We start from the raw sequence: 19,157 nt of genomic DNA, 5'->3' as shown, positions 1-19,157 counted from the left end.
TACCCCCCTGATGGCGGCCCTGGTAATATGCAACACATTTATTATGTGCACAACAGAATGAAATCTACGCCAGCTACGAGCTGGCGTAGTAATCCACTATAATTGACACCAGTTTCTGGTGTAAATTATAGGAACTCTGTTGGGCCACACCCCTCCCACTTTTAAACCGTTACAGGAATGTCAGAATACATCAAGAAGTCACAAATTTTGATAAAACGCTGGTTCTAACAGTCATGTTTTATTATTATTATTATTATTGTGTACACAGTGATATCATATTGTGAAATAATATTGCAAATTACTTTATAATTTATTAGCCAAACTAATGTCCCAATAATGAGACCGAACAGGATCACTTCTAGACTCCAAACTTGTGTCTGTTAACCACTGTAAAAGAAAAACAAAAGGTCTTCATAAATCACAGGTATACAATATAACATTTATTTGGATTTGTACTGCCTACAGTATAGCACCACAGTATAGCACCATTGTGAAGGATCGCCACTATGTATATTTGTGTGCTTGCAAAAATCATTATTATCCTTACATAAAGCTTCTCAGTATATCATATTCTGCTATAATGTTATATAGTATGATAAGATGGCACAAGATGGCGCCGGAGCATGAGACAACGCCCTGGAATGTGAAAAAAGCAACATGAAGTTTTAACCCACAAACTTCTATAAACTTACTGAACAAATAAGAAAAGGGCATGTTTGAACAGGAACCAATTAGCACCATTTTTGCTATATAAGTTTTGCATTGTTTTAAATAAAGTTGTTGGGCTCCTATCTCATCGAGAGAGGATATTCTACCTGAGCTCTGCTTCAGGTGTAATTCTTCCCGCGCTACTCGGTGAAAACCAGGCTGACTAACTGGGAACGAGGATCTAAAACTTCTGATTTGGCGCCCAACGTGGGGCTGTATTAGCCACTGACCGGTCCTTCCCATGACTTGACGTTTACATCGTCCTGATCGATCCGGGGACACTCACCGAGCTTGATCACCTCTAGGACACGGTAAGTTGCTGATAATATCGGCATCTTACTTGTTGTTTGTGAGTGTTTCTGCAGATTGTGACGGATTGTGTTAGTCAGTCTGGGGGGAGAGTCTGAACAACATAGACTGTGTTAGTTGGCATACAGTCCCAAGAACCTAGTGTAAAGAACTGTTGTTTCCCTTTAAGTCAGCCTGTAGGTAAAATATAAATTCAAGATAAAGAAGAGACTGGTAATATTTGCGAAAATAACACACGAGAGATAGCTTTTAGAGGTAGGAGGTAAAACCTATAGATAGCATTAGTGGTAGGGGGTTGAAAACCCATATTTAGTGGTAGCATTAGTGGTAGGGGGTTGAAAACCCAGATTAGTGGTAGAATTAGTGGTAGGAGGTATAACCTGAATCAATTTAGTGGTAGGATTAGTGGTAGGGGGTTGAAAACCCATATTTAGTGGAAGCATTTAGTGGTAGGGGGTTGAAAACCCAGATTAGTGGTAGAATTAGTGGTAGGAGGTATAACCTGAATCAATTTAGTGGTAGGATTAGTGGTAGGGGGTTGAAAACCCATATTAGTGGTAGCATTAGTGGTAGGGGGTTGAAAACCCAGATTTAGTGGTAGCATTAGTGGTAGGAGGTAAAAACCTATAGTGGTAGGGACGTGTAGGGACGATGGAAGTCCTAAAAAGTGTGTTTAAAACAAAAGCCTCCCAACTTTAAGTTCAGCGCGCGCAAGTTAGATGAAGGAAAAAAAAAAAGAAGGAAAAAAGTATGTTGGTAAGATAAAGAAACTGATGGGAATATGCGGATTGCCCGCTGAAGGTAGATTGCAGCCTGAAAAATGGCCGGGAATTGTGAAAGAATGTAAAGACAAGAAAGGACAAGTAAATCATTATTTGTATGGAAAGAATGAATAGCCACCGCCTTAAAATGGCTGCCAATGTTAGTTATGTCCACAATGTGGACAACAGAACCCCCTAGTGGCAGAAATTTGTGCAGTATGTGGATTGGCCCATACCCAGTCCCTCCTTGTGTTCCACCAGGTGATGCAACTCAGGCCCCTCCACTGCAGCCTAAAACACTGGAAGCCCCCCCCATACCGGTGGAATGCACCAGGACACTCCCCCCAGCGGCCATCTTACTACCCCACAGGAAACTCCCATCCAGAAGCCATCCCCTTCCGCCACCAGCGGCCATTTTGTTACTCCTTCCGGGCCCAATACACCCATATTCCCTCTCCTGACACCGGTTGGTACTTATTATGTACCTCTGAAGCACGTAACACCCCTGTTTCTAGCGTTGGAGACGACGCCCACCACCCTACAATCCGCACTACTCAATAGTGCCGCATTCCAAAGTCATCAATGTCAAAGGTCAATGGAGACACCCGACCCGCCCATTTTGTCTCCATATGCACCAATGCGACTGAATATACATGACACACAATTGTCTCCCGTGTGTTAGTGTCACCACACACTCGAGACAATTTATTGGGGACAGATGTACTCAGTGCCCTGGGAGCAGCATTGGACTTTTCTTCTGGCACACCTACATTAATTTCTGCCATCCCAGAGTCCCTGCTATGCAAACTCCTTAGTATGGCACATACGCCGGACACTGAAAAAGCCCCCAGTACCGCTACCCTCTGGTTGGCAGAGATCCCAGAAAAACTATGGGCACAAGATAAGATGGATGTGGGAGTTTTAAATGTGCCGCCCGTACAAGTAAATCTAAAACCAGACATGCAGAACCGTCCTGTCTGTATAAAGCAATATCCTCTGAGTCCACAGCAAGACGCTGCTATAGAAAAGGATATTAACTCCTTACTGGAAAACAATCTTATAGTGCCCATAATCTCTCCTTTCACACTCCTCTTTACCCAGTAAGGAAGACACTGCCCGGTCAACCTGTACAGTAGCGGATGGTACACGACCTGCGGGCTGTAAATGCTGTGACAAGTGCCCGACCCACATCCCCCGCTCAGCCAGGCCCCAGCACTGCAGTCTATCTCACAGGTATAGACTTAGCCAATGCTTTGTTCTCAATCCCGCTGGATAAAGAGTGCCAGCAGTATTTTGCATTTACACATAGGGGGAGACAATATGCTTGGGTAGTGCTGCCACAGGGTGCCGCAAACTCCTCTGATATCTTCTCACGTGCCATGAAAGATATTCTGGACACCTGGCAGCCCCCAATCAGTCCTCAGTTCTACTGCAATATGTAGATGATTTGTTACTTTGTAGTGAGAGTCTGGAGAACAGTGAAACAGATTGTAAATCACTATTAATGTTCCTAGAAGAAGTTGGCTGTAAAGCGAGCGCACAAGCTGCAATTATGTGCCAAAACAGTGGTTTTCTTTGGTCACTGTATTTCCCAAGTTATGAAACACTTAACCCCTGACAGGGACATGGACACCCCCTTATTGGAGTGGGGGCACAGGGACACCCCCTTATTTTTCAACTATCCACTGATGAACTATTTAATTTTGAACATGAATATGACTGTCAAAGCCTAGTGGATATGGAATCAAACGGCATAAGCAGTATATTTGATGTTGCTCTGATTAACCCTGATGCTGAGTATTTTGTAGATGGATCTCAATATTGGAGCGAAGATAAAGGACATTTCCTCACCGGGTATGCAGTGGTCCACAATGGTAAGGCCGTCATACAACAGTCCCCCCTCCAGCAGCTCAGCTCAGGAGGCAGAACTAAAAGCACTCGCTGAGGCGTGTAAATTGGGTAAGGGACATCGTGTCAACATATACACTGACTCCAGATATGCCTTTGGAGTTGCACATGACTTTGGGACAATATGGAGAGCCAGAAGCTCCATGACCTCGGCAGGTAAACCTATAAAGAATGCAAAAGCAGTAGAAGAACTTTTAGAATCACTGCACATGCCAGACCAAGCAGCTATAGTCAAAGTTCAGGCCCACACTAATAACAGTGATCTCATATCAAAAGGGAATGAGGCTGCGGATGCAGCGGCAAAGGACGCCGCTGCTCTCCCTCGGATGATGTGTGCCCTAGCCCATGGGAAAACACACTGTGCAAAGGGAGCTGTGAGCCAACTAGCGTTACAGACATGGCGTGCTCCAGGTTTTCAAATGCAGCATCCAAATACACAGAGGGCTGCATGACATGTGCACAACACAAGCCTGGTAAAACCACCAAAACACCAGCTAAACACACACCTAAGTCCTATTACCCCTTTCAGCGATTACAGGTGGGAATGTACCAATATGTACTTGTTTGCACGGATTTATTTTCAGGATGGCCAGAAGCTTTGCATTTGCTTTAGCCACTGGAAGATACCAGAGCAAAGAAACTGATAGCCGAGGTAGTGTGCCGCTATGGAGTACCGGAGACAAGTGACAGAGGTACTTACTTTACCCAAGAACTATTGAGGAACATATTAAAAAGCCTTGGGATTGAACAAGCATTTCATACTCCCCATCACCCACAAAGCACTGGTAAGGTAAAAAGACTAAATGGAACTTTGAAATTAAAAATCCACAAGGCCATGAATGAAACTTCTTTACCGTGGAAACAATGTCTACCCCTGGCTTTATACTCTGTAAGAACCGCACCAAGAGGGAAGGATAAACTTTCTCCCTATGAAATATTGTTTGGAAATATGCCAAAGACAGGACTGTATTTCCCTCAGCAGTTACAAAGCATTATGACAACATGACCACATACTTGGCTGCCCTACACAAACAACTGGAGAGGACACAAACTAATCATTTCTTCTATCCCAGATCCAAACTTTCTTTCAGGTGCCCACTCACTACAACCTGGAGACTGGGTGGTAACAAAGATACACAACAGGAGCAGTCTGGAAGCAAGGTACAGCCACCAGTAGAAGTACAGCTGGTCACCGCCACATCGGTGAAGCTCCAAGGACCAGCCAACCAGTAGAAGTACAGCCGGTCACCGCCACATCAGTGAAGCTCCAAGGACGAGCCAATCGGATACATGCAAGCCATTGTAAAAAGGTTATCAGCCCAGATGACGTCGCCTCGATCGATCATGTTGCCCTTGGCAGGGTTGGTGTTGATGTTGCCCCTCATGGGGACGATGACTCAAGTTCTCAAGGAGGAAGTGGACAATAAATTCATAAAATATCAAATTATAACAGCATTAACAAACTTATCTGATTGTTGGATATGCACACACAGTCCCATAAGCTCAAAATCCATGCCATACATGGCTGTGCCCCTTAGTGAGAAAGAACTTCTTAACACTACATGTTGGGATCCCTCGAAAAGGCAAAGGATAACATAAAAAGGTATACATGGTCTAATAGCAGTGTCCCTTACCCATAGCAGGATGGATGGAGGATCCCTGCTGGCAGGTAAATCTAACCCTGATACCTGGTAAGGCACTGATTCTCACACAAAAGGAAAATGGAACATGGGTCCCTAAAAAATGTCACTAAAACACTGACACTAGGTGAGATCCCCATAAAAGACATAAAGATAAGCTTCAATAAAACCCAACATTTACCGGTTTATTTGCTTATATTCTCTGTATGAAGTTACATTATAAATTATTAAGTAGGATGCCGAATTACTTTGTTTGATTTAGTTTAAGGGCCTGACATTGTTATTGTATGTACTTGGAACAACTTTTATATTACGTAGATGATATCACCAGATTAGTATTTATTTTAACAATTGACAAGGGTTGGGGGTCCCCGGCAAGTGCCAGTAAATATGAACTAAAAGACTTTTAACACGATGAACTTCATCACTGAGGTGCGGCAGGTGCAGCCGGAGCCAGTACAATGCGTTTGTCATGAACTGACGGCAGTGTCACAATTCCAAGCAGCCGCGCAGACAAGTAACTTACCAGAGGAAGAGGACAGATGCGGAGGGTTTGTGGTGGTCACAATAAAACTCCACTAATCCGTCTACGTGGGAACTCACCCCAGGCTGATAGCACAAGGTGTTATGTACAGCCTGGTGACGTAAAATAAAAGAGAAGGTGTCAGATGAGAAGGACCAAACCAAGTCATGATGACATCAGCAAAGATCAAAGTAAAGACCAAAGACCTGAGTGAATCCGTCAGCAGTATCAAGTGTTTTAATCAGAAGACAGGAGAAGAAGAGGACAATGATGTACAGGACTTGTCAATACACTGGTGGGACCCCATACCCAAACTGGACATTGGTGATGGTATCATATTAGTTGTGGCCCTATTGATATATTCTTTAAGTTTTATAATCATAATATATAATTTCTGTAATTTAATATGAGGAAAGGGGGGTCCCAGATTAGTTCAAAGCACGTGATCAAGTGGCAGCAGGGTTTGAATCCATACTCCCAATAATTACAGTGAACAAGAATGTAGATTGGATAAATTATCTTTGTTACAACGAACAACGCTATGCCAATTACACTCGTGACGCATTACGGGGATTGGCAGACCAGTTAGGGCCCACTGCAATTGTGGCTTTCCAAAATAGGTTAGCGTTAGACATGGTTCTAGCCGAGAAAGGAAGTGTATGCGCTATGATAAAAGGAGTTTGCTGTACATACATTCCCGATAACACCGGCCCTAACAGTAAAACTACTATGGCAATTAAAAAACTGGAGAACTTGTCAGCTGAACTTAAGCAGAATTCTGGAATAAATAATCCTTGGGACCAGTATTTCAAATGGTTTTCCGACTGGAAGAGTGCCCTTGCACAAGTAGAGGTCATTATTTTAATAATAATCGTTATTCTTTTGGTAATTGCATGTTGTGTGGTCCCTTGTGTAAGAAAACTTATCACAAAGACTGTTGACCAGGTGGTTCCTGATGTTGCTTTAACCTGCCTAGAGTAAAAAGATCTCTACACCGACGCAGAATCCGCTATTCCCCTTAAAACAGTTGTGTATTATCAGAACAATTAATCCAAAGGTAGGGAAAGTTAGGATCATTCAGGAACCAGGATAGTCCAGGTACAAAGGGGGGTTACTCATAAGGAGTAGCTCATCTCAAACTGGTGAAGAAATCCAAAACCCCTACCCGCCTGGTTCGAGTGATCAGTAGGTTGCTAAACTAATTCAGGGGCAGCAAGGGATGATAATAATAATTTTATGGGGGGACTGTGAAGGATCGCCACTATGTATATTTGTGTGCTTGCAAAAATCATTATTATCCTTACATAAAGCTTCTCAGTATATCATATTCTGCTATAATGTTATGTAGTATGATAAGATGGCACAAGATGGCGCCGGAGCATGAGACAATGCCCTGGAATGTGAAAAAAGTAACATGAAGTTTTAACCCACAAACTTCTATAAATTTACTGAACAAATAAGAAAAGGGCATGTTTGAACAAGAACCAATTAGCACCTTGGAGGTGTCACAAGATCATATACTGATAATTGACGCCATTTTTGCTATATAAGTTTTGCATTGTTTTAAATAAAGTTGTTGTGCTCCTATCTCATCGAGAGAGGATATTCTACCTGAGCTCTGCTTCAGGTGTAATTCTTCCCGCGCTACTCGGTGACAACCAGGCTGACTAACTGGGAACGAGGATCTAAAACTTCACACCATGAGTAACAGACGCAGCTTTCCATATATGTAAGGAATAGGCTGCCCCTTGCAGTGGTGGTTTCTGCCAGGTAACCACCACCGCAAGGGGCAGCCTATTTCCTACACATATTCTGAGAGCAGAGTGGAATATTGGGTGTCAGAATGCCACTTTGCCTGACTTCTATTGGTCATTTCGCACACCACAAAGGGATTATTTAATTTTTGGACATTTCTGGTTTAGTCAGCATAACAACATGGTCAGGGAGTATAGAGACTGATATAGAGCTCCAAATCCCCTACATCTCCTGCCACCAGAGAGAGCTTAGTAGCTTACTGCATCCATTGTTATTATTGAAATCAATGTATGTATTCACTTAGCTCTCAAACTCCCTCTAGTGGAGACTGCAGGTAGATAGCATGTTATCTTTCAAATTCAGAAATCTACATTCCTCTTTTATGCTTCCTGGAAATGTATGGACAGTGTCAGAGTGGGTAGGTGCATGCGCCAATAACACTCAGTTGTCGATTTATTCATAGATTTCCAATGCAGATTTGAAAGTGAAAGCTGAACCTATTAGCCTGACTGCCGGCTTCCTTGCACAAAAGGATATTGCAGGATATGGTGAGGTTAGTAACTACTGGAGAACACGTATTTAACTATTGAGACCTTTATTGCCCTAGACCACCACGGTTATCTTCATTAACCAAGGGATGTCTCCTTTTAGCCTGTCACTGCCCTAGACCACCAGGAATGATTGCATTTAAGGACCCCTTTACATCGCGTTTTAGCCTTCCGTCAGAGGTTATGTGTACCCGGGAATAGCCGAGGTACTGGCCCTGGCAAAGCTCCTGATGTCACTGATGGCAACAGCTTTTTAATACAGGGGCACCGCAAGCGCTCTGGCCAGAGACTCTGGTCCTGGGGAAGCCCTAGATGTCACTGTCCATATATGGACATTGATGTCAAGAGCTTTATGATGCCAGGGTCCCCAGCCAATCTGCCCGGGGATTCCAACCCTAGAGAAGCCCCTGACGTTTATGTTTAACGTATACCTGTGATGGATGCTATATAGTGGCATCTGTCATCCATAGACTCCCCTGTAAAAAAAAAAAAACATATACCATGTGCTATACTTTTATTGCAGGATCCTTCAGGATGGATTAGCGTGCTCTTTAGGGTAAATTACCAGCCTGTCACAGACAAAAAGGACACTATTTTTGTCTTCGTCAGGCTAGTGGAGTTCTATAAGCATGTTTATTGTGTACTTCAGGAGATTTCCGGACATACATGATAAATGTAGGGCACTAACGCCGTGTACAGATAGAGATATATACACACACAGTTGCAAGAAAAATAAACAAATCTTTTGGCATAACCTGGATTTCTGCTTGTATTACTAATAAAATGTGGTCTAAATGGTCATTAGTAGCAATTATAGACAAACACAATGTAACTAAACTAATAACACACAAACAGTTGTACGGTTCATGTCTTTTATTGAGCATATTGAGTAAACATCCAAAGTGCACGGAAGGGGAAAAAAGTAAGTGAACGCTTGAATGTAGTAACCTTTAGATTCCCCTTTAGCAGCAATCACCTCCACCAAATGTTTCCTGGAGCTCAACGTTGAGGATTTTTGGATCATTTCTTACTGCAAATGTATTTTAGTTTATTAAAATTTCTGGGATGCCTTGTGTGCACAGTCCTTTTCACGTCATGCCACAGCAACTCAATAGGGTTAAGTCAGGAGTGACTTGGCCAGTCTAAAATACAAATCTTTTTCAACCCTTCTTTAGTGGATTTACTTGTGTGCTTTGGGTCATTGTCTTATTGCATCACCCAACGTCTCTTCAGCTTGAGGTCATGGACTGCTGCCCGTACATTCCCTGTAAAGTGCTGTGATACACCTTGGAATTCATTGTTCTCTCAATGGTTGTAAGGCATCCAGGCCCTAAGGCAACAAAACATCCCCAAACCATGATGCTCCCTCCACCATGCTTCAGAGCTGGGATGGGGTTTTGGCGTTGGTGTGCAGTGTACTTTTTTTTCCTCCAAACATAATGTTGTATATTTGTGCTAAAAACTTCCTTGGCTTTTTTAATGGTGTCCTTCCATGTACACCATTCTTGTTTAGTGTTTTTCTAATAGTGGACACATGAACAGAGGGTTTTTGCACTTTAGTAGGTCCTCTGCTGTTACCCTTGGGTTATTTCTCACTTTCAGGATTGCCTGTTGTGCTCTTTGGAGTGATATTAACAGGACGCCCACTTCTAGTTAGAGTAGCACCAGTCCTGAATTTTGTAGACAATTGTCCAACCGTAGATTGATGTACAGCCAGGTCTTTGTAGCCTTTTCCAGCTTCATGCATCTCTATAACATTTCTTTTGAGGTCTTTTGAAAGTTGGTTGCTCGTGGCATAGTGCACATTAACCAACCTTTCTTGAGAAGAACAGATATGTCAGTAACCAGGCTTTGTCAGTATTTATTTAAAAGTGTTCTTCAGGATATACCTACTATAGTTACATTTATTAAACATGTAAAGACAGCATACTTTTCAATATACTTACTTTGCCTTTCTTTACCGATCGCCGTACCTCCTGGCCGGCCACGTGTTTGCTTCCCCTTTGAATTTGCCCTTCCGTCGACGTCACATACATCGGTCTTCAGTCTTCTCTTCCGGTCTATTCAGTGTACGGGCACATAATTTCCGAAGTTGCTGTACACTGGGGGAGGGGCAGACTTTCTCCTCCGCCTCTTTATTCTCTGAGCATGGGTAGTAGAAGCTCATCATGTTTTCACCACACATGCTTAAAATTGAGTCCTCATGGCGCATGTGCCCGTGGACTAAAAGATATGCTTGTTAAAAAATGGGAGCACGGTCACAGAACCAGGACTCCAGGGCAAAATAATGCAAGAGGTATTTGGGGGACATTCACTACCAATAAAAAAAAACACTTTAAAAAAAATAGCATTGTATAATCAGAAAACCCCTTTAATGGACAAAGCACCTATGAAACCCAGGCTTTCAAACTCAACTCCTTAATTAAAATACCTTTTGCCAATTAGCTTTTGGAGAGGTCATTAACACAGAGTTTACATTCCTTTTTTTTTCCCCCTGCACTGTGAATGTTTTCTCAATAAGGCTTTTTGTAGACTATGCTATTGATTCCATCAAAACGACGGAACCCTTGCACAACGGAGACAAACGGAAACCATTTGCACCGGTTCCGTCACCATTGAAATCAATGGTGATGCAAAAGTAAACCTATGGTTTCCATTTGTTTCAGTCAGGGCTCCGTTCTGACGGAAAGCTCAGACGGAACGTCAGAACGGAGCCCTGACGCAGATGTGAACGAAGCCTAAAAGACATGAACAGTACAACGGTGTTATTAATTCAGGTAGATTATGTTTGTCTATACTTGGGAGCTAGATAACAATGAGACCACATTTTATTAGTAATCAATGCAGAAATCCAGGAAATCAATGGTAATGAAAACGGACGCTATGGTTTCCGTTTGCCTTTCCGTTGATGGGTTCCTCCCATAGAAAGGTCTAGCGGAACCCATCACTGAACACCCTCACTTACTTTTTCTTGCTACTGTATATATATATATATATATCTCTTATACAGATTTAAAAAAATACAAAACCATTTTTAGGTTGACAATTCTCAAACCAGGGCTAGCTTGAACCCACCTCCCCATTTAGGGTTATTTCAAGGGTTCTTTCATGCAGGGGCGTAGCTAGTGGTGGGGCAGGTGGGGCATGTGCCCCTGGCGCAACTTAGAAGGGGGCGCCAGGGCCGCACCGTCACCCCCTCCGCCACTATAATTGTCCCCAACCGTCCCGGATCCGGTGGGACAGTCCCGGTTTTTCAACGCTGTCCCGGGAGGTCGGAGCAATGTCCCGCCCTGCCCCGGACCGTCCCTGTTGCCAGCCACACCCCCGTGCAAGGACGCTGCCTGCGCAGCAGTTTGCCTAGAGAAAGGGAGCAGACACACCGGAGTGGAGCACTGCAGAGGAAAAGAAGCTACAGGACAGTGGTGAGTACACTGTTTAAACAATTTAGTGCCTGGGAACACATTACATTATTTTATGATTTTAGAAACTCTTGTGTCTCCAGGCACAGTCTCATATCTATCCATCTCATATCTACCTATCTATTATCTATCTCATACCTCCCAACCGTCCTGGATTCAGCCGGACAGTCCCGGATTCCAGGCGTTGTCCCGCTGTCCCGGGCGGCCGGGGGTATGTCCCGCTGTCAAACTAATTCTGAAGCAGGGAACCATCAGATCCCTGCTTTAGAATTAGTTCATTGTGGAGGAGCAGAGGGAGCTCCTCTGCTCGCCGAGGGTTCCCCGTACACAGCGCTACTTTAAGCGCTGTGCTTGGGGAAGCCCTTGACGGTACTGTCCATTTATGAGCGGAATCCCGGGCTAGAGTCGGCAACGGGGCTTCCGCTCAAGTATTAGCCACTGACGTCACTGTCCATATGTGGACAGTACCGTCAAGGGCTTCCCCGAGCACAGCGCTTAAAGTAGCGCTGTGTCCAGGGAGTCTTCGGCTAGCAGAGGAGCTCTCTCTGCTCTGAACGAATTCTGAAGCAGGGAGCACTTCAGCATTAGTGGCTACTCCTTGAGCAGAATCCCTGCTGCCGATGATCTGGCCGGGGATTCCGCTCCTAGAGGAAACCCCTGAGGTCACTGTCCATATATGGACATTGACGTCAGTGGCTCCTCCTGGAGCGGAATCCCCGGCCAGAGTCGGCAACGGGGATTCGCTCACGGAAAAGCCACTGACGTCACTGTCCATATATGGACAGTGACATCAGGGCTTTCCCCTAGGAACCGAATCCCTGGCCTATGCTCAGGCTCTTAGAGGGAGTCCCATAGTGGCACTATATAGGGGCTCTATCTACATGGGCACTGTGGCACTATCGAGAGGGCATTGGCACTTTATATATGGGCACTGGCACTAGGGGAAGCTTTGGGGGTATTATACTGTATAAGGGTAGCTATGGGGGCATTATACTGTATGGTGGCAGCTAGAGGGCATTATAGTGTGTAGGGGCAGCTATTTGGTATTATACAGTGTGGGAAGCACTATGGGAACATGAAACTGTGTGGGCTGAATCGGGTGTGTATGGGCGGGGATTGGGTGGTATTAGAGGCGTGGCTTAAAAGAAAAAAATTGTCCCTCTTTGTGATATTTGAAAGTTGGGAGGTTTGTAATTGTACCTGCATCTATAGGACACAGGTAGAATTAGAAGCAATGAATGGCCGGGTACGTTCCGTGCCCGGCCATTCAGCGCCTTTCTATGAGTGAAGCGGCATGATACTTTGCGCCGCTTGCGTCGTTGAAAGGCGCTGATTGACAGGGAAAGTCATTATGCCCTGCCAATCAGCGCCTTTCATAGACGCAAGTGGCGTGATCACATCATCGTGCTGCTTGCGTCGTTCCACCGCATCAGACCTGCGCAGAAGAGAGTAGGTCTCCATTGGGGGGACTATATACAGGGGTGGGCTATATATGGAGCACTATATACAAGGGTGGGCTATATCTACAGGGGGGGCTATATACAGGGGTGGGATATATCTACAGCGGGCACTACCTACAGGGGTCTCTAGGGCAGGCACTATCTATAGGGGGGTGCGGTGTGTGTGTGTGTGTGTGTGTGTGTGTGTGGGACACAGTGTATGGTGCTATTATAATTAGAGGTGCAGTGTATGGCGCTATATTTAGGGGCGTAGTGTGTGGTATAATGAGAGCTTTATCTTTGTTTATAGGTGTAGAAATGTTTGAAAAGTGAGAAGCTGAAGACATCTGAGCGGCAAACTGCAGAAATGGGCTGTGACCGGGAGAAGTCATCATAGAGGTCTGGACAAAAAGAAAAAGAACTAGAATCTGAGACGTCACCGGTGAGTCACTTAATGTAAATGTTTATTCTGCCTCTAATCAGTACTGTAGTCACTGTATGATCTGCAGCGAGATGATGGGTGGTATAATTCTGATATGATTTTTATTTTTTTCTGAAACAGCAACTCCCAGCATATCCTTACCATTGTTCAGGCCATGCTGGGAGCTGGAAACAATTTAGTGCAAACCTATACGGCAGGGGTTGCACTAAATTGAGTTGTATTTGTGCTGGTGTTGTATATATTTACTGAGCCGGGTTCTGGTGCTATATATATATATATATATATATATCTATCTATCTATCTATCTATGTACTGAGCTTGGTTCTGATGCTGTATTTATGTATTTATCTTTGTTCTGGTACTGTATATATGTAATGAGCTGGGTTCTGGTGCTGTATATATGTAACAAGCTTTGTTCTAGTGCTGTATATATGTACATAGCTTGGTACTGGAGCTGTATATATGTACCGAGCTTGGTTCTGGGGATGTATATATGTATTGAGCGGAGTTCTGATGCTTTATTTATGTACTGAGCTTTGTTCTGGTGCTGTATATATGTAATAAGCTTAGTTCTGGTGTTATGTATAGAACTATATTGCTTGTAAAATGTACAAATGTTTTTATGCTCAAGTTACATAATGGAAAAGAAATGACACGTCATTGATTGGTAGGGAAAACAAACATGGCGTGGGGGAAGGAGATGTCGGGAAAGAGGTTGGGGTGGGGCGCCAAACGGAATCTTTGCCCCGGGTGCTGGAGAAACTAGCTACGCCTCTGATTTTATGCATCTAGTTTAGGCTAAGTTCACACTAGCATTAGTATACGTTTACCTCTCTTCCGTCAAAGGAGGAGAGGGTCGAAAAATGAAACGGGAAGCAACGGTTCCGTTAGAATTACCATTGTTTTAAATGGCAATTCTTTTGTTTCAGTTGCTTTCCATTTGTCTCCGTTCACTAGGTTTCCGTTTTTTTGAACGGAAACAAAAGTGCTTTCTGCAGAACTTTTGATCCCGTTCAAAAAGACGAAAACCTAGCGAAAGGAGACAAACATAAAGCAACTAAATCAAAAGAATTACCATTGAACTCAATGGTAATTCTAACGGAACCGTTGCTTTCTGTTTAATGTTTTGATCTTCTCTTCTTCCGACGGAAGAGAGGTAAACGTATATTAACGCTAGTGTGAAAGAAGCCTTCCATACACATAGTTTTTATTCTGTGGGAAATTTTAACATGTAGGGTCACTCCCCTAATGTATGTCCATTTGGCTTCGTTAAGTAAAATTTTACTTACCATACTCTTTACCAAGGACAGGCTGATCTCTCCATATGAATGTGCCCCAACGAGAAGAGTCCTGCTGTTGCTGAGATGGCTGGGTTGGATCATACCATGCCGTCTCCCTAAGGAGCTGAGAGGCACCTGGAAAAGTTACCTGTATTATGATACTTTTTATTAAGACATCCAATAATGGATTTGCAGAAAGCCTTGAAATGAGAGGAGTTTGGCCCCATGCACACGAACGTGCTTTTGCGGCCGCAATTCCCCCGAAAATCCACGGGAGGATTGCAGCCCCATTCATACCTATGGGGCCATGCACACGACCGTGGTTTCCACGGTCCGTGCATGGCCCAGGAGCCCAGACCGCAGAAAGAACGGGCAAGTCTTATTACGGCCGTGTTCTGCGGTCCAGGCTCATAGCAAATAATGGTCGCGGCCATGTGCGCGGCCCGCAATTTGTGGGCGGCTTGCGGGTGACACTCCTCCCCCGGCCAACCCGAAAATCACGGCCGTGCACATGGCTACAGTCGTGTGCATGAGGCCTTTGTTCTAGTACAGGCAATACCGAGTAGCACTACAAAAGCTACTCTACATCTGCTAAGCAGCTGGCTTTTTGTTAGTTTATCATTAGTAATTAATGAATGTGAAATTATATTATTATTACTTTATCATTGTTATTATTTACATTAGAAATCTGGGATCTGTTAGTTTTATTTTAACATGCTTAACCCCTTAAGGACACAGCCTGTTTTTGCCTGATGGACAAGGCCATTTTTTTCAAATCTGACGTGTCACTTTATGTTGTAATAACTTTGGAATGCTTTTCCCTATCCAAGCGATTCGGAGATTGTTTTCTTGTGACACGTTGTACTTTAAGTTGGAGGTAAAATTTGGTCAATACATTCAGTGTTTATTTGTGAAAAACACCAAAATTTAGAGAAAATTCTAAATTTAAATGTATCTGCTGGTAAAACAGATATAATTCCACACAAAATAGTTACAAGTTCACATATGCCATATGTCTGATGGACCAGTTCAGTTCTGAAGTGGCTTTGAGGGCCCTATACATTAGAAACCCCTTATAAATAACCCCATTTTAAATACTGCTCACCTCAAAGTATTCAAAACAGCATTTAGAAAGTTTCTTAACCCTTTAGGCGTTTCACAGGAATTACAGCAAAGTGGAGGTGAAATTTACAGATTTCATTTTTTGTAACTAAATTCATTTGTAATACATTTTTCACAGAAGGTTTTACCAGGGAAACGTAACTCATTATTTTTTTGCCCAGATTCTGCCGTTTTTAGATATATCCCACATGTGGCCCTAGTGTGGTAATGGACTGAAGCACAGGCCTCAGAAGCAAAGGAACACCTAGTGTATTTTGGGGCCTCCTTTTCATTAGAATATATTTTAGGCACCATGTCAGGATTGAAGAGGTTTTGTGGTCCCAAAAGAGGGAAAACTCCCCAAAAGTGACCCCATTTGGGAAACTACACCCCTCAAGGACTTTATCAAGGGGTATAGTGAGCATTTTAACCCTACAGGTTTTTTGCTGAATTTAGTGGAATTAGGCCACAAAAATGAAAATCTAAATTTTTTCCAATAAAACGTAGAAATGTAATTTTTTACAAGGCAAAAAAGGTGAAAAAGCACCATAACATTTAAAAAGCAATTTCTCCCGATTGCAGCAATACCCCGTAAGTGGTCATACACTGCTGTTCGGAAACACGGCAGGGCTTAGAAAGGAAGGAGCACCATTTGGCTTTTGGAGCACATGTTTTGCTGGAATGGTTTCCGGGTGCCATGTCGCATTTGCAAAGCCCCTGAGGGACCAAAACAATGTAAACTCCCTAAAACTGACCCCATTTGGGAAACTGCAGCCTCAAGGAATTTATTGAGGGGTATAGTGAGCATTTACACCACACAGGTTTTTTGCTGAATTTAGTGGAATTAGGCCGTGAAAATGAATATCAACATTTTTTCCACTAAAATTTGTAAAGTAATCTCTCCCGAATACTCCATATGTGATCATAAACTGCTGTTTGGACACATGGCAGGCTCAGAAAGGCAGGAGCGCTACTTGGCATGCAGATTTTAATGGAATAGTTTTTGGGCGCCATGTCGCATTTGCGGGACCAAATCAGTAGAAACCCCTCCAAAAGAGACCCCTGTAGTGCAATGCATTAGAGCTGTCAGTTATTTACTGACAGTAAGCCCACTAGGTCCCGTATCTGGACAGCGCCGAATGGGCATCCATACATGGCAGACCAGGAGGCCATTGTTAGGCCTCTGGTTGCCATAGCAATAATTGGCACACTTGCGATTACATCACTGCAATACTGATCGACTACAGACTACTAAGATGCCGCGATCGGAGCTAGCGCCACCTAACACCTGCAGCTGGTGTCGCAGGCTCAGCTTCTGAGCCCGCACCATTTTCTTTCTGCGGCCGGAAGCCTTTTAGGCATGCCTCTAGGTGGGACCTAACAGGCTTCCGTACTAGGCAGACAGGAGGCCATTGTTAGGCCTACGGATCCCCGCGATCTGCTAGTAAACCCAATAGCTGCAGCACTCGCTTTTGGGTGCTGCATCTAAGGGTACGCAGCGTAAAAGTACACAGTGTATCTGTTCTGGAACCTGCAGGGAATGCCGCCCAAAAATTGTGCACCAAATTGTGAATCTTCACTGCGGAAATAGTGGTAGAAATAAAAACCCGGGCGTTGTCATAGCGCCACGTCCCACTGTTCTCGGTGCAGCCTGGCCACCTGGAATGACAATACAGTCCACGTGACCGCTGCAGCTTGTGATTGGCTGCAGCAGTCACATGGGATGAAACGTAATCTCAGGAGGCTGGCCTTGATTGAGAACAGAGGAACGCGTCTCTATGACAACGCCCGGGGTTAAGTATTAACCTTTACATTTTTATTTTTTTTCTGATATGCGATTTTTTGCGGCGGAATCGCAGATTTTCCACCACAAAAATCACAAAATTTGCTATTTGTTGCGGGTTTTACCTCTCCATTGAAGTCAATTGGGAAAACTTAAATAGACATGCTGCGGATAAAACAAACGCATCGCAGGTCAATTTATAATCGGTTTAGCTTCTCAGGTGATTAGTTCCACACTGTGTGGATGAGATTTGTTCAAATCTCATCCACTCTGCTGCTGCTGCTGTAATACGCTCAGGATTTTGCGCAACAAAATCCGTTACGGAAAATCTGCAGTGTTTACGCTGTGTGTGTCGTTACCTTTAGGGTAGGAAGACACACAACGTATTCATTGCGGATACACTACGGAGCGTATCCACCCTGAACACCGCAGGGAATGCCGTCTGGAAAATGGCACCACATTGTGACGCGGTTTTCATTTTTCTGCTGCGAGGCGGTGCCGTAAAAAATAAAAACGTTTATACTTACCCCCTCCCTCTTCGCAGTGTGTAGTCCAGCCTCCTGGGATGATGTTGCAGGCCATGTGAGGCTGCAGCCTGTGATTGGCTACAGCGGTCACATGGCCTGCAATGTCATTCAGGGAGGCCGGACTGGAGAAGAAGCAGGGAACCTTGGGTAAGTATAACGTAACTTTTTTTTTTCTTAGTCGCGATTTTTGCGGCGCATCGCGGTGATTCCGCCGCAAATATCGCAACACACATTGCCTTGTTGCGGGTTTAAGCACCCCATTTAATTCAATGGATGAAACCGCAACAGAAGAGTTACGTATCCGCAGAATTAATTGACATGCAGCGGTTGAAGTGACCGCACTACAGGTCAATTTATGTGCATTTTTTTCTGCTGAAATTTATCGCAGTGTTGGGAATAGATTTGTTGAAATCTCACCCACACTGCTGCTACTGAAATACACTGGGGATTTTACGCAATTAATCGGTTGTCGAAAATCTGCCGTGTTTACGCTGTGTGTGTTCCTACCCTTAAAGCGATTCTTCAGTCAAAAAGAAATAAATTGACTATACATTGCAAATGTATAGTCAAGTTACCTGCTTCCTCGCTCCTGAATGCTCTGTCCTCCGTTTCTGTGATCCGGTCCCCTACTTTACAGTATCCAAAATAGCCACCGCTATTTAAGATTTTCCTGTGGAGATCTTCTTTGAAATTCTGAGATCCCCTCCAACTGCCCTCCAATGGACCAGAGCTGATGACCTCGGCCAATAACCCAATGCATATCACTGGTCACATCACATCAACCTATTTATAGTGCTTAATTATTTTGAGTGTTATAATAGAATAATAGTGGGTCATTCTTTCTTTAAGAAAGTGCAGCTCGTCCTGTAAATAATAAAGCATCATACAACTACTGTATGTATAGATATAAAAACCTGAGTGCTGGGAGGACAAAAATGTGAGGTAAAAAGTATGGTACTGAAGACAAAAATTGTCTGTACCCTTTAAGTCAAACTATACATATGTAATCTAACA

General features: G+C 43.8%; 1 protein-coding gene across 2 annotated transcripts in view; it reads right to left on the bottom strand.

The window, feature by feature from the left end:
* Positions 1-263: 263 nt before the first annotated feature.
* Positions 264-19,157, bottom strand: part of LOC142740474 (GRAM domain-containing protein 2A-like) — a 190,177-nt gene continuing 171,283 nt past the window's right edge. For both annotated transcript variants that reach the window (XM_075849977.1, XM_075849981.1), the window contains exons 14-15: positions 14,742-14,867; positions 264-387 (exon numbers count right to left, since the gene is read on the bottom strand). In XM_075849977.1, coding sequence (XP_075706092.1) covers positions 359-387; positions 14,742-14,867 — 155 coding nt within the window. In that variant the 3' untranslated portion in view covers positions 264-358. The remainder of the gene's footprint in view (positions 388-14,741; positions 14,868-19,157) is intronic.

Source organism: Rhinoderma darwinii, chromosome 1 (assembly GCF_050947455.1).
Source record: "Rhinoderma darwinii isolate aRhiDar2 chromosome 1, aRhiDar2.hap1, whole genome shotgun sequence".
Lineage (NCBI taxonomy): Eukaryota > Metazoa > Chordata > Amphibia > Anura > Rhinodermatidae > Rhinoderma > Rhinoderma darwinii.
This window is presented reverse-complemented; position numbering and strand designations above follow the sequence as displayed.